The 21,147-nt window shown below is 38.2% G+C and overlaps 1 protein-coding gene across 6 annotated transcripts in view; it reads right to left on the bottom strand.

Moving 5' to 3' along the window:
- CFAP43 (cilia and flagella associated protein 43) overlaps window positions 1–21,147 on the bottom strand; it is a 102,866-nt gene that overhangs the window by 4,395 nt on the left and 77,324 nt on the right. For 5 of the 6 annotated variants that reach the window (XM_032312950.1, XM_032312949.1, XM_032312951.1 and 2 more), the window contains 8 exons: window positions 18,788–18,907; window positions 15,892–15,999; window positions 13,135–13,221; window positions 11,584–11,672; window positions 9,634–9,847; window positions 8,381–8,493; window positions 7,027–7,186; window positions 152–316 (listed from right to left, as the gene is read on the bottom strand). In XM_032312950.1, the coding sequence (XP_032168841.1) occupies window positions 152–316; window positions 7,027–7,186; window positions 8,381–8,493; window positions 9,634–9,847; window positions 11,584–11,672; window positions 13,135–13,221; window positions 15,892–15,999; window positions 18,788–18,907 (1,056 nt within the window). The remainder of the gene's footprint in view (window positions 1–151; window positions 317–7,026; window positions 7,187–8,380; window positions 8,494–9,633; window positions 9,848–11,583; window positions 11,673–13,134; window positions 13,222–15,891; window positions 16,000–18,787; window positions 18,908–21,147) is intronic. The other variant, XM_032312952.1, reaches the window with a different exon arrangement.

The raw sequence follows: 21,147 nt of genomic DNA on the forward strand, positions 1-21,147 counted from the left end.
CAGAAGACAAAGAATTTGTAGACACATGGAGAAAAACTACTGGCTTATAATGTGCTTGATACTGCAGAAGCATCTTATTAAACACTGTTTGAATGAAAGAAAACATTAATGAATGAAATTAAAATTATATAGTGAGGCAGGGAGAACTCACCTTTTGACGATCTCTTGAAAAAAACAGCATCTGAATATCCCAAGCCTTCTGATTTAGATCTTCCATTTCCATCTCCATTTTCCTATGTTCCCACTCAATTTGAAATATTCCTTTGTGGACATCTTTACTTTCCATCATGCTAGCAACTTTCTTTTGTCCTTGAGTCTTGAAAAAAAAAAGTACATTTTGATATTCATAGGACTCTGCATACAGAATACAGAATATCTGAAACTGAATGCTCTTCTTAGGAAACACTTGGAATCACGGAGGTAATTCTATCTTTTTTAAAAAAATTATTATTATTTTATTTATTTATTTATTTTAAGGAGAAGGAGTACATACCTGAGTAGGGGGGAGCAGAGGGAGAAGGAGAGAGAACCTTAAGCAGGCTTCATGGCCAGCATGGAGCCCCACTCAAAGCTGGATTTCCCGACCCTGAGCTGAAATGATGAATCAGCCTGATCATCTAGGTGCCCCTTCTTTTTAAAAGTGTAGCAGATATTAGAGAATTACTGATCTGGGGTGCCTAGGTGGCTCAGTGGGTTAAAGACTCTGCCTTCAGCTCCGGTCGTGGTCCCAGGGTCCTGGGATCAAGGCCTACATCGGGCTCTCTGCACAGCAGGGAGCCTGCTTCCCTTCCTCTCTCTTGGCCTGCCTCTCTGCCTACTTGTGATCTCTCTCTCTTTCTATGTCAAATAAATTTTTAAAAATCTTAAAAAAAACTAAAAAAAAAAAAAAAAATTACTGATCACTAAGAAGCTGATAGGCCAAAACAGAAAGGATTATAAAATACATCTCAATGGCATAGACAGTTTACTTTATATGTCAATAATTAGGCAGAAACTCTTTTTGCCATCACTGATCTACCAGTCTGTATGTGTTTATACCCCTACTGTCTACCCTGCCTTTCTGACAGTATAGACAAAGGACTGTAGTTTAATGCAGCTAGGCACAACAGTATCTGGTTGGTAGCTAGTGGAAAAGCAAAAAAAAATTTTAAATTTATAAAATTGAGTAGATTAAATATATTTAAACACCCAGATTTTTGCACTTCACTTCAAATTGCCTACATGAAGTTCAGGAATATTTTCATGAAGTTGTTCTCCCAGATTGCTATTAGTGAAACTCTTATGTTTCTAAAATAAATTTTATGAGTTCCGTCAGTCAACATTTTATATCTTTCTTCTTCAAAAACTTAGCTTTTTGAAGTTCATGCCATTATATTATACCATACCACCTGTTACTCTTTTTAAAAATTATTTCCATCTTCTGAACACTGCTAAGCCTCTCAATTCCTTGAATTACTCACTTTCAATGATATCCATCTCACTTAGACACCCAAATCCCACAATTATACCCTTGGGGGATCTTGTTGTATGTCACAACTCCAACATCCTAAGTTCAAGCATTTCTCTAGGGTAGTGTTTCTCAAATGTTGGAGATACTTCCTTACCATAGGAAATTAAGATTATGTTTGCAGAAATTTTTGGTTGACATAACTGGAGGGAGGTGTTGCTACTGGCATCTAGAGGGGAGATGCCAGGGGTAGTACTAAACTTTATGCAATTCACAGGACATCTCTCCACAACAAATAATCATCTGACCCAAAATGTCAGCAGCGCCAAGGTTAGAAAATATTGCTGTAGAGCTACCACATCTCCTTTCTGTTCTCCGTTCAGTCAACTTTTTCCCCTAAGATTTATTTATAGTTACCATCTCTACAACCTCACTTCATATTATTTCTTCAACAATAGCCAATTGACCTGCCCCAACTTTCCACTGAGACTGCTCTTGTCAAGTAACTAACATAGTGCATGAGTTTGTTGTCTTTGGAGCCATTTCTTTTTTTTTTTTTTTTTTAAAGATTTTATTGATTTATTTGACAGAGAGAGATCACAAGTAGGCAGAGAGGCAGGCAGAGAGAGAGAGAGGAGGAAGCAGACTCCCTGCTGAGCAGAGAGCCCGATGCGGGACTCGATCCCAGGACCCTGAGATCATGACCTGAGCCGAAGGCAGCGGCTTAAACCACTGAGCCACCCAGGTGCCCTTTGGAGCCATTTCTCTCATAGTTTTCAGGTTTCCTCCTTCATTGGCAACTCTTTCTCAGTTTTATTACTTGACTCATTCTCTGCTAGATCTATCAGAGTTGGACTTTGGACATTAGCCAAAGTCCCATTCCTAGCTGGTCTCAAGCATGTTCATGGCTTAAATTATCCATATGTAAATATCTCTATGTAATAATTCATATGTCGTTATCTGTATGTGATCTGTATCTAGAATACTTCTAAATTTATATCTCAGCTCAAAATTCTGTCCAGTTGATATTTCAACTGGAATGGCTTTTTAAAAAAATTTATTACTTGAAAGAGAGGGAGAGAGAGAGAGAGAGAGAGCATGCATGGGAGGGGGGAGGGGCAGAGTGAAAGGGAAAAAGAGAATCTCCAGTAGACTCCTCACTGAGCAAGGAGCCAAATGTGGGGCTTGATCCCATAACCCTGAGATCATGACCTGAGCTGAAATCAAGAGCTCAAGTTACCCAGGTGCCCCTCCATTAGAATTTTTTACATGCATCTCAAATTTAACAAAGCCTAAAACTCTTTATGTCCCAGCCAAAGCTACGTACTCCTAGTTGTTCTTGTGTCAGTTAATGACACTATCATCTATTCAGTTGCTCAAAAGCCAACATTTTAAAATTTATTATTGATCCTTCTCTTTATTATTCACATTGAATCCATCAGCACTTTTGATAATGATTTTTGCATTTACACTAACAACAAAATATGAAGGAGACTTTAAGATACTCTGAGAAAATAAAGCTGATGGAATTCCTCATTAGTAGACCTGCTGTATCAGAAATGCTAAAAGGAGTCCTTCAACCTGAAACCAAAAGGCCCTAGACAGTAACTCAAAGTCATAAGAAGAAATTTAAAAAAAAAAGCTAAATTTATTATTATTTTTTAAAGATTTTATTTATTTATTTGAGAGAGAGATAGTGAGAGAGAGCATGAGCGAGGAGAAGGTCAGAGAGAGAAGCAGACTCCCCGTGGAGCTGAGAGCCCGATGTGGGACTCTATCCGGGGACTCTGGGATCATGATCTGAGCCGAAGGCAGTTGTCCAACCAACTGAGCCACCCAGGTGTCCCCAAAAAGCTAAATTTAAAATGCAACTATACAGGTAGATATAAAAGTCAGTATTATTGTATTCTTTGTTTGTAAGTACTCCTTTTTCCTCTATGATATAAAAGAAAAATGCACCAAACAGTAATAATAAATCTATGTTAATGGACATATAATGCATAAAGATATAATTTTTGACAACAACAACAGAAAAGGGGAGGAACAGAATTGTACTGGAGTAGAGTCTTATATACTAGTGAAACTAAGTTGGTGCTTATTTGAATTAGTTTGTCATAAAACTAAGATGTGGGGCACCTGGGTGCTCATTGGCTCAGGTCATGATCTCAGGGTCCTGGGATCGAGCCCCACATCAGGCTCTGGGGGAGCCTGCTTCCCCCCCGCCCCTGCCCGCCTGCTGCTCTGCCTACTTGTGATCTCTCTCTCTGTCAAATAAATAAATAAAATCTTAAAAAAAAAAACAAAAAAAACAAAAACCCTAAGATGTGAATTGTAATTCCCATAGTAGCCACTAAGGAAACAATTACAATGTATATAGAAAAGTAAAAGACAAGGGGATCAAAATGGTACTCTGCAAAAATATATAAAACAATACAATAATGGAGGGATTGAGGAACCAGAAAATACGATAGAAAACAAATAATAAAATAGTGAAGTCCTTTTTTTTTTTTTTTACTAGCAATTACTTTAAATGTAAATGGATTAAACTCTATAAGTAAAAGGCAGAGATAGGCACAATGGATTAATGGATCCAATGATATTCTGTCTAGAAGAGATTCACTTTAGATTCAGTGAAACAAATAACTTGAAAATGAAAGGATGGAAAGATACCATCTATGCAAATTATAATCAAAGGATTGCTGAGGTGGCTATACTAATACCACACAAGCACATTACTTGCTGATCTTCAAGAAGATATAGCAATTATAAACACATATGCACTAAAAACAGAGCCCCCAAATATATGAAGCAAAACCCAATAGAATTGAAGGAGAAATGGTTGCATAATAATAACTGGAGATTTCCATCCCACTTTCAATAATGAATAGAACAAATATACAGAATATCAGTAAGGAAATAGAGGATTTAAACAACATTATAAACTAATTAGACCTAAAAGACATAGAACAGACACACAATAATAGCAGAATACACATTCTTTGCAATTGCAATGGAACATTCTCAAGTATAGACCATATGTTAGGTCATAAAATGAATCCTAATAAATTTTAGAAGATTGAAATCATATAAAACATTTGTTGTGACCACAAGGTAATAGAACTAGAAATCAATAACAGTAAGAAAAGAGGAATGTTCACAAAATATGTAGAAATTAAATGACACATTTAGAAATAATCAGTCAAAGAAGAAGTCACAAAGGATATCAGAAAATACTTTGAAATGAATGAAAATGAAGACATAATATACCAAAACGTATGAGATTCATCAAAACCAGTATTCAGGGGCGCCTGGGTGGCTCAGTGGGTTAAGCCACTGCCTTCGGCTCAGGTCATGATCTCAGGGTCCTGGGATCGAGTCCCACATGGGGCTCTCTGCTCAGCAGGGGGCCTGCTTCCCTTCCTCTCTCTCTGTGATCTCTTCCCTCCCTCTCTCCTACTGTGATCTCTCTGTCAAATAAATAAATAAAATCTTAACAAAAAAAAAAACCAAAAAACAAAACCAAACCAGTATTCAGAGGGAAACTTATAGCTATAAGCACCTATGTTAAAAAAGGAAAATGATCTCAAGTCAATAATCTAATGTTATACCTTACAGGATCATCAAAAGAAGACCAAACTTAACTCAAAGCCAGTAGAAGGAAGGAGATAGAAGATTAGAGATAAATGAAATAGAAAATAGGAGAAAAACAGAGAGAATGAATGAAACCAAAATCTTTGAAGTTAAAATTGACAAACCTTCAGCTAGAATCAGAGAAAGGAGAAAAGACTCAATTTTCTAAAATCAGAAATAAAATCAAGGACATTACTACTAACCTTACAGCATTTAATAAGATTATAAAAGATTATATATTATATATAATATATTAAATAACAGATTACTCTGAACAATTCTATGCCAACAGACTAGATAAACTTAGGTGAAACATTCTAGAAATACACAAACCACAAAAACTGACTCAAAGAGTAACAGAAAATCTGAATAAAATATACTAACTAAATATTGAATCTGAATAAAACCGTCCAACAAAATAAAAAACCCAAGACCAGAAGGCTTCACTGGTGAATTCTACCAAATATTCAAAGAAGAATTAATACCAATCCTTCTCAAGCTCCTTAAAGAAATATAAGAGAATGAACACTTCCAAACTCATACTACAAGACCAGCATTACCCTGATGTCAAAGTCAGACAAGGACACCACAAGAAAAGAAAATTACAGGCTCATATCCCTGATGAAAACAGATGCATAAGTCCTCAATAAAATATTAGCAAACCAAATTCAACAGCATGTTAAAACGATTGTATACCCATACACATACTCCTAGGCATATATTCAAACTGCTGAAAACCAAGATAAAGAGAAAAGCCCAAAGGAAGACATATTACATTAAGAGGAACGAAGATTTAAAAATACATAATAGACTTTTTGTCAGAAACTCAGTAAGTCAGAAGAAAATGAACACATTTAAAGTGAAAAGGATGAGTAAAAAAGATAAAAAAAAAAAAAAAAAACCCTGCCAGTCCAGGGAACCTAGCAAACTATCAACAATGAAGGTAAATCAAAGACAATTTCAGACAAAGAAAAACTCAGGAGAATTTAATACAGGCAAACCTGCAATTCAGTTAAAAGAAGTTCTTTAAGCAGAAGATATATGGTACAAGATAAACACTTTACTCCGCACAAAGATCTCTTGAAATAGTGAAAATGAAAGAAAATTGAACATGCTTTCTTCTTATTTTTCATTACTCTAAAAGATAATTATCTAAAGCAAAAATGATGACAGTATTTTGTGGGTTTGGAGTATTTATAAAAGTAAAAGGTATGGCAACATTAGCATGTAATTCCCAAACAGTACAAAATCCCCAAATATTTGGAAATTAAATAACATTTCTAAATAACCCATAAGTCTAAAAGGAAGTTACATGGGAAATTAGAAAATATTTTAAATGGAAAGAAAATGAAAACACAAAATATCAAAATTTGCATAATACAACTACAATCATGCTTAGAGACAAATTTATAACATTAAATGCTTATATTAGAAAATAAGCAAGGTTTGAAATCAGTGAGCTAATCTTATCTAAAATTATCATTAGATAATTAGATTGAGCTTAACAAAATGATGGCAAATTAGAATGAAAATTTAACTTTGTAGTGCTGAGCTTCTTATACCTTAGAATCATCTGGGAGGCTTTTAAAAAATACCATGCCTCAGGGTGGGGCCTGGACACATTTGTAAAGTTCTTCGGGTGACTCTAATGTACAGCCAGAGTTAGGAAACACTGATTTAACTGAATGAAAATGATTTATCATGGTAATGGAAGAATAATGAACAAATTTGGTACAGCAATGATAATTATGGGGCACCTGGGTGGCTCAGTGGGTTAAAGCCTCTGCCTTCAGCTCAGGTCATGATCCCAGGGTCCTGGGATCAAGCCCTGCATTGGGCTCTCTGCTCAGTGGGGAGCCTGCTTCCCCCTCCCTCTCTGCCTGCCTCTCTGCCTACTTGTGATCTCTGTCTGTCAAATAAATAAAATCTTTTAAAAAAGTGATAATTACCCGAATCACAGAATTCAAGTCTTCAATTATGTTCTTGTTGATAAGAATTGCATCAGGATACTCCAGCAATAACTGAAAATTTTCCAGCTCCACTTGTCCTTGTTTAAGGAGAACTTGGATTGTCAAATTCAACTGGAATCTCACTTTTTCTTCCTGTAATCTACATTGAAAAAAATTCAAAGTAAGTAGCTGTAATATACTTATATTTCAAACTTCATCTATTATTTGAGAACCTAAAATTCAAACTTAATCTTCAACTTGAATTTCAAACTTAAGCTGAAGGAAAACCTGCTGGAGATAAACGCAGAATATCTTTTCCTGATGATGAGATTTCTTGGAAGTCTCTGTGATACCTCATCTTGTTGATATGGAATTACACTTGGGCTGCTCAAAGAATGGCATGGACAGAAATGCAGTCACAAAGTTTCACTTTATGATTAAGAAAAAAATTAATATAACTTTGGTTGTAAGTGGAAAAAAATTGAGATGCTACCAAATAACACAGCTATTTAAGTTCTGACTTTTTTTAAAAAAAATATTTTATTTATTTATTTGACAAACAGAGATCACAAGTAGGCAGAGAGGCAGGCAGAGAGAGGGAGAGGAGGAAGTATGCTCCCTGCTGAAAAGAGAGCCCAATGCAGGACTTGATCCCAGGACCCTGAGATCATGACCCGAGCCAAAGGCAGAGGCTTAAACCACTAAGCCACCCAGACACCCCTAAGTTCTGACTTTATATATTGACTTCTGATATTTTATTAACAATGTTTAATCTGTATGCTACTTATATCTATTTCTGGCTAAGTCCCATTCCTCCTAAGAGCCTAAGTTTGAGGATGATGTATAATGATGAATTTGGAAACACCAGAGAAGCATTTATCAAGGTGGCTATAAAAATGGAAAAAGTGAAGCAAAACTTAGAACAGTATCCCAATCACTCAACAAAATACAAGCTCTCTTAAAGAAAAAGATATTCTCTGGTTAGTTGCCTATATGGGAATTTCTTGGATACCTGGTTAATTTTCCACAGAGTTTGCTTGTGTGGCTTGAGCCCGAAAGTGCCGACTAGCAGAAACAAATTCTTTGTACTGTATGTATGTGGAAGGAGCAGATTAAAAAATAGTAAGGTTTTCCCCAAACTTGCCTCTTTCTAATAGGAGCAATGGAACCTACAGGTAAGTTCCATTCTCAAGCAAGGTCTTTTGTAACAAAATGCACTTTTTCAAAAAGAATTTATGAAGCCCAGCAAGAGAGACCAGTCCGTACAGCGAGTAGGCTTTCTCCCCCCATGACAATACAAACTAACTTAGCCCTAGCTTAGACTCTGTGTAAATGAATGAAAAGTTCAAATTACACCATCTGTTCATGTAACACTTTTTCAATTTCCTGTTGCAACTTCTCATCATCCTCTGTTCTCCTCCGGAGGAAAGTTATCATTTCCATTAAGCCAGCCGCTTTCTGCTTTACCTGAAGGAACCAAACCACAATCGTCTTAGAGCATATGGGGCTTTGGAGATAAAAGCAAATTAATTTTAAAGAACTTAAGAAAACATAGATGTTTTATTTAGTTACAAAGCCTTAACAAGTCCATTTTTCTATAAGAGTAGTAAAATTTAAATCCCTGCCATTATGTAATATACAGTACCTAAAATTTACATGGCACATTCTGTGAAAATTTTAAAAAATATTCAATTTGCTTCTCACTAAAAACTAAATATGCAAGAAAATATAATTTTCCTTATGTCTTATTTTATAATTTGTTCTCATCATCTCAGATAAAAGGATAAAATTAGAGATTCCTGAGCAAAAATATGCCAGTCTGATGTTTGTGGCATTTTGGGAATTTAGGGAATTTTGGACGAGGGGAGGCCCAGGGTGGTCAAGGAACAGCAAAAGGAATGAATCTTTTCCCAATAAATACATTTGTAAATCGCTACATTTGCCACATTAAAAAATATATATTCTAGCAATATAAAGTAAGTTCCAGTGAAATATATTCTAATCTGTGCAAAAAGGGCAGAGGACAACTCAAGACCAGGGCAGAGAGAAAGGCAGTTGTGTCTATGACAGTACTGGCCAAGAGAAATACAATGTGAGCCACAAATTCGAGCCACATATTTAATTTTCAATTTTGCAGGAGTCACATCATAAAAAGTGAAATGAAACAGGTGAAACTAATTTCACTAATACATTTTATTTAATACGATTTATCATTTCAACGGTAATGAATATAAAAAAAATGTTGAGACATTTCCATTCCTTTTTCATAATAAGACTGCTAAATCTATGTCTATTTTCTACTTACAACATGTCTCAATCAGAACTGGCTACATTATTTTAAGTAAATAATAACCATATGTGGCTAGGGGCAACTATTTTGGACAACATGGGCTTATAAGTATACACCTATACTTAGCCCTCAATACCATTAAGGTTAATATTTTATCTCATCGATATTATTACTAGTGTTACTAACTACTACCCTAGCAGGAAAACCTAAATAATTAGCATTTCTGGAAGCTGTGATCACTAGAAACTACATATTTGATATTAGTACACTAAGTGAAATAAAATTGAAATGGAGTAAAATAAAATGTTACTATATACTTTCTGTTCATTTTCCACTTTCGCTCGTCTGGTCACGCAGAAATGATCCCATACTGAGGGGTCCAAGCCTTCGGGCATGTTATTAATATTGTCCAAGTCATCCATGGCTTTCATTAACTGGGCAAATGCATCCTTATTCAATTTCCCAGATTCTGGTCGCTCTCCAAAAGGCACAATACCGGCCGTATCTGAGTGCATTTTTTGTTTGTGAATCCTGGTATTACCAATAAAAATCCATCATCCTTTCATATTCTCACACACAAGAAATCAGTCTTAAATTATACAACTCTTAGCATCAGTATGACATTGTATGATGTTTTCTTTGGCAAGTGGAGGCTGGTGGGTGGATTTTTCCAAAGAGAAAAGTTGTCAGCACTGGCAGCTTTACCTGCACTAAAGAAATCTCCCTTCTGTGTATTTTAAGCAGGCAAGTAAATGCCCAAGGGGAGTGTGGATAATCCCTGGTTATGTCCCACATATTCTCTTCTAGTATCCTTTTTGCAGCTGAGTAGCCTGGAATATTTCTGATATAAACTGAACTGGAGAAGCACCTTTTAAAATCTACATTAAAGATGTAGCCGGGGCACCTGGGTGGCTCAGTGGGTTAAGCCGCTGCCTTCGGCTCAGGTCATGATCTCAGGGTCCTGGGATCGAGTCCCACATCGGGCTCTCTGCTCAGCAGGGAGCCTGCTTCCCCCCAGCCCCGCCTGCCTCTCTGCCTACTTGTGATGTCTCTCTGTCAAATAAATAAAAAAAATTAAAAATAATAAAATAATAAAAAATAAAAATAGGGAAACCAAGATATGAGTCATGTTTTAGGTTGAATTTCCTGGGTTGCATGTAACCTGTTAAAAGTTAGAGAATGAGTCTGTGTCTTAGACAAATATCAGCCTATACCTTTGTAACAAATTCCATGGCTTCTAGCTTATCTTCCATTGAAATTTATGGAAATCTGAGTATGTAAAACTTTGGAAATCTGTGAAATGAATTCTAATGCTACTCTGAGTATAAAAAACCCTGATTATTTTTTAACGCTTTTTGATAATGGTTATTTTCAATCATTTATATTGGCATTTTCCAAACTTTGTCTTGAATACAATCATGTGATATGCAGAGAGAGCATGCATGTGTACATGGGTGGGAGCGGGGAGGGGCAGAGGGAGAGGGAGAGAATTTTTTTTTTTAAGATTTGTTTATTTGACAGAGAGAGAGACAGAGAAGGAACACAAGCAGGGGGAGTAGGAGAGGGAGAATCAAGCTCCCCTGAGCAGGGAGCCCGACGTGGGGCTCATGATCATGGGATCATGACATGAGCTGAGGGCAGATGCTTAATGACTGAGCCACCCAGGCACCCCGGTGCCTACACTCAGTGCTGAGCCTGACTTGGGGCTCAATCACATGACCTGGGCCAAAATCAAGTGTCAGATGCTTAACCAACTGAGACGTCCAGACGCCCCTCTATTTTTTATACTTGATGATCCAAAGGCCAAAAACAAGTTCTGAGAAGTTCTTTAGTAAACTGTTTAACCTTTTCTTTTAACCCAGGATTTTCTCAAACACATTTTGTCCTGGTAGCCTTTTACATGTAATTCCAGTTCATACAACAAGGGCCTCATATTTGCTAGAACACACCTTGGGAAAAACTATAGATCTGTATACCATCAATATTTTAAGAAGAATTACTTTCACAGGACTATGATAGCACAATGCTTACTTAGGTACTTAACTTTTTGAATAATGAAATTATTTTACTTCATATTTTACCTTAAGATGTATGAATAGTCTAAAAAACCCCTGAGTTATAATAAAGACACTTGAACATTTTCACATAAAAGATGTTACACTGAATATTTCTATCTAGTTGGGATTAAAAAAGCCAAAATCTAACAATACTTCTCTTCATTTATGAACTTTTTTTTCTCGGAAAATGATAGTAAAGGAGAAACAAACCTTGGCCGGCGTTTAAAAAGTTTGTAGAGTGTATCCACCTGATGGCTGGGAATTTCGGAAAATTCTTTTTTAAAGCTGCGATCCAGAACCTAAGGATAGAGAGATTATTGCTTGGATTGCAATCTTTTCAGAAGCCCTTTCTTTGTTGACAGTACTTTTCAAAATATAGGACTGAATCACTTTGATTTTAAAAAATCCATGAAAATTTGGTTTGTAAAGTAGACTTATTTGAGGGTCATACTTGCTATGCAAGGATCTTTAAAGATTTATTTTGAATAGGAAGTATCTCTGTGAATTACAAATATTATTTCATATAAGGTTCTAGAAATCATTTAGAACTAAAATTTTCACAAAATAATATTTACCAGTAAAATATGCAAGGGATTCTATTCTATTCTTTATGTTTTTTCTATCCTGTTTTTTTCCATTATAAAACTACTGGTCATACATATGATCCAATAATTCCACTATTAGGTATTAACCCAAGGGATATGAAAACACTAATTCAAAAAGATATATGCACCCCTATGTTTACGGCAGCATTATTTATAGTAGCCAAATTTTGGAAGCAATATAAGTGCCCATTAATAGATGGATGGATAAATATTATATGATGGCATATTACTCAGCCATAAAAAGAATGAAATCTTGTCATTTGCAACAACAAATGGACCTAGAGGGACCTAGAGGATATCATGCTAAGTGAAGTAGATCAGTCAGAAAAAGATGAATGAATTCACTTATAAATGGAAATAAGAAAACAAATGAACAAAGAAAAAAAGAGTATGAAAAACCATACTCTTAAATATAGAGAACAAATTAATGGTTACCACAGGGGAGGTGGGTGGGGGGTATTAGGTGAAATAGGTCATGGGGATTAAGAATATACTTATCATGACCTATACATAATGCATAGAACTGAGCAATATTAGAATTGTTGAATCATTATATTATACATCTGAAATTAATATAATACCATACACTAATTATGTTGGAATTAAGTTTTATTTATTTTATTTTTTTTAAGATTTTATTTATTTGATAGAGAGAGAGCACAAGTAGACAGAGAGGCAGGCAGAGAAGGCAGGGGAAGCAGGCTCCCTGCTGAGCAGAGAGCCTGATGCGTGGCTCGATGCGGGGCTCGATCCCAAGACCCTGAGATCATGACCTGAGCTGAAGGCAGAGGCTTAACCTACTGAGCCACCCAGGTGCCCCTGGAATTAAGTTTTAAAAAATTCTGTTCATAGCCTTCTAAATTGATTGCATGACCAACTAGTGGGGACCACAACTTAAAGTTTGAGAAGCCCTAAGGTCTAGGTGAGTGCTCTCTTTTTCTGTACAAGGGAAAATTTAAACCAGACAAGTTACAGAAATTTATTTTACATACTGATTATCAGAAATATACAATGGCTCAGAGTGAAGTTCACTGATAACTGAAAATTGTAGCAGGATATAATCTATGAGGAAGTTAAATTATATTCCTTTTCATCTTCCCTAAATTGAAGCAGCAACGCTATTGCATTGGTGAATGGGTAAGACAAGAGTTCTCACTTTGTCTTCTGCCAACAAGTTGTCATAGTGTTCCTTGTACACATCAAGGTCTTCTCTGGCTTTCTGGATGGCCTCTGAAGTCTGGTTCTACAATAACATCAAGAAGAGGCAATTGGAATTGAGTTTTTTCAGGATAAACAAACATATTGGGATACTAAGAATAAGAAATTTCCTAATACAAGATAAATGTATCAGTGAGATATCCATTACAGATAACATTTATAGCAGAAAATACATCAGTTGGAGACTTTGAAAGAAAAAACATCTAATCACCTGTTTCTTTTTTTTATATAATGTATTTTTTTAAAGATTTTATTTATTTGACAGACAGAGATCACAAGTAGGCAGAGAGGCAGACAGAGAGAGAGGGGGAAGCAGGCCCCCCGCCAAACAGAGAGCCCCATGTGGGGCTCAATCCCAGGACCCTGAGATCATGACCCGAGCCGAAGGCAGAGACTTTACCCACTGAGCCACCCAGGCGCCCCTAATCACCTATTTCTAAGTACAACCAGCTATTTGAGTGTGTAGGTGACTGTGGAGCAGGGAAGTCTGATGATGAAATTGCACAGACTTGGGATTCACATGGCCTGGCATCCGAGAAATTGAATATATAAACAGATAATGGCCAGACCATATATACAAACAGAACTCTGACCCACAACCCCTATAGCAACTAGCTGGGAAACTAAACCATATCCTCAGCAGCGATCAGTACCAGACTATCAGGATTTCATCAGTAACTTTCAGCCTTTCCTAATTTTTGCCACAATTTCCAGTTACGACCAAACAGAGAAAGCCGAATATGCTCCTCAGATTAATCACATAGGTTGCCTGTCTTCTAACTAACTCACCCCTGGCTTCCCTATGCCAACAACTTTTTTTTTTTTTTAAAGATTTTATTTATTTGACAGACAGATATTACAAGTAGGCAGAGAGGCAGGCAGAGAGAGAGGAAGGGAAGCAGGCTCCCCGCTGAGCAAAGAGCCTATGCAGGGCTCAATTCCAGGATCCTGGGATCATGACCTGATCCGAAGACAGAGGCTTCAACCCACTGAGCCACCCAGGTGCCCCCCCCCCCTTTTCTTAAGATTTTATTTACTTATTTCACAGAGAGAGACAGAGCACAAGCAAGCAGGAGTGGGGGCAGGGGAAGCAGAGGGAAAGGGAAAAGCTGACTCCCCACTGAGCAGGGAGCCCCCTGGGGCTTGATTCCAGGACCCCAGGATCACAACCTGAGCCAAAGGCAAATGCTTAACCAACTGAGCCACACAGGCGCCCTCCCACCCCCCTGCCAGCAACTTCTAATCAGAGTGAACCTGAAGCCTTCTTTTCTTTCCATTTTATAGCTTTCCCATGCCTGTGTCTGCCTTTCAGTGTCCACCAAACACAAGTGATGGTGGCTGACTTTTAAACTCTTATCAAGTTCTGAATAAATAGTCTGCTTATTCTTATTTGGATCGTCTTTATTTATTTTATTTTATTTATTTTATTCACAGTTCCAATTCCTGCTCTAATGGGTGACAGGCATGTTACCAGCATCTCTGAGATGGTCTCCTCACCCATGAAAGAAATCCGGTTCTTTACAGGGTTGTTATGAGTAGGGCTGCATTCATAACTTGAAGCAAAAACTAAGTTCATATGTCATATATATGATACCTTAAATCATTCATTCATAAATGTTCTTTATTAATACTACTAATAAAAGCTGAATGTTTTGTTTTGTTTTATTATTATTATTAATTTATTTTTTAATCAGAGAGAGTGAGCACAAGTAGGGGGAGTGGCAGGCAAAAGGTGTAGCAGGCTTCCCACGGAGCAAGGAGCCCGATGAGGGACTTGATCCCAGGACCTTAGGATCATGACTGAGCCAAAGGCAGCTGCTTAACCAGCTGAGCCCCCCAAGCCACCCAGGTGTCCAAAATTGTTTTGAAAAATATTATGTGACAAGCATTTTGCATTCATTTCATCTTTAATGAAACATATCTATTCCTGCTATTTCCTAGAGTTTTCCTGAATACGACAGTTTTTCATTCTATAAGCTAACACATTATTTACATGTTTAGTAAAACGTAGGGTTCCAAATGATCCAGAGAGAACAATATTCCCAGAGCAGAGCTTGCATAACCTAAAAGGTTTACGCCTTGTCCAAGGTCCCACAGTGTCACAGCCAGTCAGTGGTTAAAAGTGGGTCCTTTCAACCATGAAGCTATGTGGCATTTTATAAACCATATGCCATAAGAAAGCCACATGGTTCTTTTGACTAAATGATGACAGATGCAGAATCCCATAACTTCAGTAACAGATAAGAGCGGGTGCTTTCCCTGACCCTGGAGCCGAGTCCCTGACAGGGAGCCAAGGAACACACACAGCTGAGAGGAATGTGAAAGGAAGGAAGGGTCTAGGTGTGTGACTTCTTGTTTTGTGTGTGCGTGCGTGTGTGCGTGCACGCGTGTGTGTGTTTATTTTTTAACATGTATAGATTTTATTTATTGTTTGGGAGAGAGAGAACATGAGCAGGGGGAGGGGCAAAAGGAGAGGGACAAGTAGACTCTTGTGCTGAGCTCCACCTGACCTGAGGCTGGACACAAGGCTTGATCCCAGAACCCCAGGCTCGATCCCAGGACCCCAAGACCATGACCTGAGCTAAAGGGAGACACTTAACCAATTATGATACCCAGGCACTCCTGAGAGCTTGTTAAACAAGGAGCGTGTCTGTCAGAAAATCCTTTTATTCAAGGTATCAGGTCCTATCCTTACTTTCTCCTCCTGCTTCCTTGTAAGGTAGTTGTTTAGGAATGCTTCTCTGGAGCTTATTTCTTCATCCAACAGTAAAGAAAATACAAGATTATTTATTTTCAGTTCCTCCTGTAGAAATATTTAAAAAGGTGATCAGTACATCTATTTGAGAAAGGATTTTCTGCTGAGGGTCATAGACTTGACACTCATCGAACAGGTTAATCACATACAAATAAAAAGAATTCTTTTTAAGAAAAAGGGAATATACACTGTGGCACTAATGACTCAGTTATTTTAACTCTTCTTTTCATTGTAAGATAAAACATATACAGAAAAATACATAAGACCATGTATAGTATAATGAGTTACTATAAAGGTAAGACATACTTGGGATCACCACACCGTTCAGGAAATAGAACTTTCCCATCCCAGAAGTCCCTTCCATGTGTTCCCTTCACAGTCTCAACCCTGGTAATAACTACTTCCCCGACATTCATAATAATCACTCCCTTGTGTTTCTTTACGGTTTTATTATCCACGTAGATCTCTGTAGGCACTACAGCATCACTTGTTCATTTAAAAATTGTCACATTTTACAAAATCTCTTATAATCCAATTTCTCTTGCACCCCCTTCCTTTCCTCACATTTTCTTGCAGTTTTACCTAGTCTGGGTTTTGAAATCTGCATACTTACAGTGATTTCATCAGTATCCTTCATGTCATGTACTTCCTGAAAACTGGCAGCTGATCAGAGGCCTGATCAGACACATATTTGATCCTTTTGGCAATACCGTAGGTGATACTATGTTCTTTGATCAGTACACATATAATATTAGGGTCTGACTTTTCGCGATGTTAGTAACTGTAGACACTCCATGCCCAGGCCCATTAATCTATGGAGAATTGCAGGATGGTGATATTCTATTCCTATCATTCCTTTTTCAGTTATTAAAATTCTTTTATAAATAGACCAATGCTTCTCCTTATTTGCAATGTAGTTACCTAGTAGTACAGTTCACATAGGAAGGTGGAATCAGTACTTGATGGTCTCTCTTTATCAGTTTTTACATAATGAATTTGTTGTTATCCTCTGCAGGTGAATTATAGGCATTCTTCTTTTTAAAATAACCACAAACTAACAAATTTAAACAACTTTTGTGGGTTTCAGATAATGGCAATGATTATCATTATTGAATCTTAAATTATTCCCTTTAGGGGAGCTTTTATTTTTTATTTTTTAAAGATTTTTATTTATTTATTGGACAGAGAGAGATCACAAGTAGGGAAGAGAGGCAGGCAGAGCAGGGTAGGGGAAGCAGGCTCCCTGCTGAGCAGAGAGCCCAATGCGATGTGGGGCTCCATCCCAGGACCCTGGGATCATGACCTGAGCCGAAGGCAGAGGCTTTAACCCACTGAGCCACCCAGGTGCCCTAGGGGAGCTTTTGGATATCCTTTGGATAATACCTGCTAGTCTTTGACAGTTTCCTCATTATCTTGTATGAAAAGATGTTCTGAGCTCGTCTTTTTAAAATAACAGCTTTAATAAAAATACATTATATGTTTATAAAAAAATTAAAAAATGTAAAAAAAATAACAGCTTTATTAACACATATTTCATAAATCATTCATTTCATACAAGTCAGGGTTCATCCATGTTGTACTGCGTATTAGTACTTTTTATTGCCAAATAATATTCCACTATATGGATAAGCCATATTTTATTTAACTATATGTAGTTGTTGGACATTTAGATTGTTTCTATTTTGGGGGGCATTAGGACTAATGTGGTCCTTATGACTAGTGCTAGGGCATTTATTCCCAATGTCCTCCCACTCAACCACCATATACACACTCGTTCCCTGTGGGGCCAATGGTTATGTTCTGTCTAAGGTCACGACTCCTGAGGGGGCAGGCCCTCTCTCAAGGCCACAGGTCTTGCTGGGTCCTGGTAGCAGCTCCCTTCCTTTGCCTCTTTAGCTCTAGATAACTGCCTTCCTGCTATTTCTAATTTCTAAGTTTTCACCATTCCTTGCTGTTTCCCCTCACCCTGAGAGTCCTTTCATTAAACCCTCTTAAATGTAACTCTTTCAATGTACCATTCCTGTTGGGACCCTGAGGACAGAGACAACCTCCTAGGGGTTGGGAACCTAGAGGTTCTCTCATCTTCTCTCGTCTTTTTTGCCTGACCCGCTTGCTTTGGGAGAGACATATAAATTTTTGAAATCTTGTATTTCTCGAAATATCATTATTCTCCTCTTATACTCAGTTGATAGTCTGACCAGGAATAGAAGCCAATGTTAGGAATAATTTTTTCTCAGAATTTAGAGGCTTTAGTCTTTGATCTTCTTGCTTCTAGTTACTGTATACTTCACTTATATTCTTCCTGCCGGATCAAATTAAGCCAGGATTTCTCATCGTATCTTTTGGGGGGCAAGTGGATTATTCATTCATTTAACATGTAGTATGAGCCCAGTCCTTTGTTATTTGCTGGAGATAAAGGAATGAATAAGACGGACTTCATGGAACTGATAGTTTTGGGAGCATTAAAAAGTAATCTCACATAAATTAAAATTCAGTTGCAGTAAGTTTTAGAAAGTAAAAGAGCAGAGCATATATTAGGAGGCTCCAGCCTAGTCTTGAGGAGCTGGCTGGTAAGCTGGGGCCTGCCGTACACAGTTGAGTAGACAGGCCAGGAGGCAGAGCTGGAAGGAAGGAGCACTCACGTGAGCTTGAGGCACCAGAGGAGGAAGCATGGCAGTGAGGGGGAGGGTGGCACAGGAGAGGCTGGAGCAGGGAACAGGTCAGCATGAGCTAGAGCATGGTGCCAGAAAGGCTGTTGGGTCTTTTTCCTAAGAACAAAGAGGGGCCCTGGAGGTTCCATAAAAGAAAGGGCCCTGTAAGTAAAGCTTTTACTTACCTGGTTGACAACCATCTCCGCCTTCACTCTCCTTTCAAAGAGTCTTTTCAAATGTTCATCAAAATTCTGTGTGCTTTCTTGAATGGAGTTTTGAAGTTTCTTCATTTCTGCCTCCAGTGACTGAAAAGAAGTCGATAACAAAGTTAACATTTAGGAACATCAAATGCTCCAAGGAAGGGGTGTTCATATTTTGCTGCGAGGGAGGGGCAGGGGGAGGATAGGCCTTGGGAAGAATCCTGGGTACATTTCACCTTCTTTAATCAGAGATGTTTCACTTAGATCTCTAATATATTTTGAATCTGAGATTTTTTTTTGACAGAGATCACAAGTAGGCAGAGAGGCAGGCAGAGATATGGGGGGGGAGGCAGGCTCCACGCCAAGCAGAGAGACTGATTTTGGGGCTCGATCCCAGGACCCCGGGATCATTAACCCACTGAGGCACCCAGGTGCCCCAAATCTGAGATTTTTGTTTTAAGAAGGTTATGGGGGGGGGGTAGCAAATAACTAACCATGGCTAATGGTGCAGGCAGAGATAGGCCTGTGAAACAAAATCCCTGGTGGTACATCACTGACAGGAACACTACATGAATCATGTTGTATCCTCAGTGCTCCACATGAGGAGATATGACATTGGTGATGTTAACTGTGGTCACTTGGTTAAGTAGTGTCTGCCACTTTCTCTACTGTACAGTTACTGTTTTTCCATTTGTAATTAATTTGTGGGAGGATACTTAGAAACCATGTAAAAATCTCATTCCTCATCAAACTTTTATCCACCAGTTTTAGCATCCACTGATAATACTTACTTGAATAAATTATTACGATAATGGTAATAAAATTATTATTTTAAATTTACTTTAAAAAGCCAAGTTCTGGGGTGCCTGGGGGGGGCTCAGGTGGTTGTGTCCAGCTCTTTAAAAAATTTTTTATTTACTTCTATTTTAAAATTGTTTTATTATTATGTTCAATTAGCCCATATTTAGTACATCATTAATGTGTCCAGCTCTTGATTTCAGCTCAGGTCATAATCTCAGGGTCATGAGACAGCCCTGCATCAGGCTTCATGCTGGGTGTGGAGCCTGTTAAGATCTTCTCTCTCTCCCTCCCTCTGCCCCTCCCCCACTCCTCTTGCACACAAGTGTGTGCATGTGTGCATGTGTGCTCTCCCACTCTCTCTCTTTTTTTAAGTTAAAAAAAAAAAAAAAGCCAAGTTCTGTCTATGCTGGTTTAATGGAGAAAGGGACTAATTCTGGGAAGGTGATGGAATGAGTTTAGCAAAATGTAGAGGCACTTGACACAAGGATAAACACCACTCACATTAAGCTAATTAAGCAATGAGAAAACATTAAAATAAAACAAATACAGGAAAAGCACACTGCAGGGTCAGTTTGCTTCTCACAATTTATGACACAATCTCATAGAAATGGAAAAAATCCCAAAGACTGTGGGCCCAGTAGTTATGTATCAAGGCCATGTGTTCCTGGACAATGGAAGCGTCATCACATGGCAAATGACCAAAGGCTCAGCCTGCTGAGACCAGATGGTCCAAGGGTCCAAAGCCCACCGTTCTCTCCAGTCTGAAAGGAACTCTCTCAGTGTTAGAATGGCGGTTTGTTCTGTGCTTCAAATGCCACTGCATTTGGAAGGGGTGTTCATATTGGAGGGGGTCCCCCTGCTTCTCACTGCAGGCTCTTCTCATGTGCTTTTCCATCTGGCTGATCTCCATTCTCTGCTCTTCAACCTGTCATTTTTCTCATTCTTCCAACTCGAGCATAAAAGCCACTTTTTCAAGTGAACCTCCCTTGGGTCCTGTTTCAGGCACTACCTTGAGTCTTAGAAGCAAAACATGGAACAGGATTCCGGTGTATGCAATTATAGGAGGGAGTGCTTTTTCAGAGACACCTGTAAAATGTGGAAGGGGAAGCAGGCAGGGAAGGGGCAGGAGCTGAGCATCAATGTCTCTTAGGTGGCCCAGTCTTTAGCTGATTCCTAGGGCTCAAGGCTAATGGAGAGCTCTGCTGAGCTGTCCCAATTTGGGCCAACTGGGCGGGAGTTCTCTATCCTCATCTCTTCAGTCAGTTACAGGCTTTTCTGGATAGGGGCAGTAGGTATAACCTGGTATGCTCTAACAAGGATGCCCCCTTGATGAGCCAAGGACAAGGCATCAGAGGTCTCAGGTTTGAGCTTTTAGCTGCAGTATGCACACAGTGAGGGGACAGGCATGCCAGCCTGAAAAGGGGACCTCATGAAAACCAATGGCCCCAATCTACATCTGTGCCTCTATGTTTACTGTCATAGATGGTACCTGAACTTGTCCATTCTGATTCATCATACTGCAGTTAAAGAACTATTTTGTGAAT

Source organism: Mustela erminea, chromosome 14, assembly GCF_009829155.1.
Source record: "Mustela erminea isolate mMusErm1 chromosome 14, mMusErm1.Pri, whole genome shotgun sequence".
NCBI lineage: Eukaryota > Metazoa > Chordata > Mammalia > Carnivora > Mustelidae > Mustela > Mustela erminea.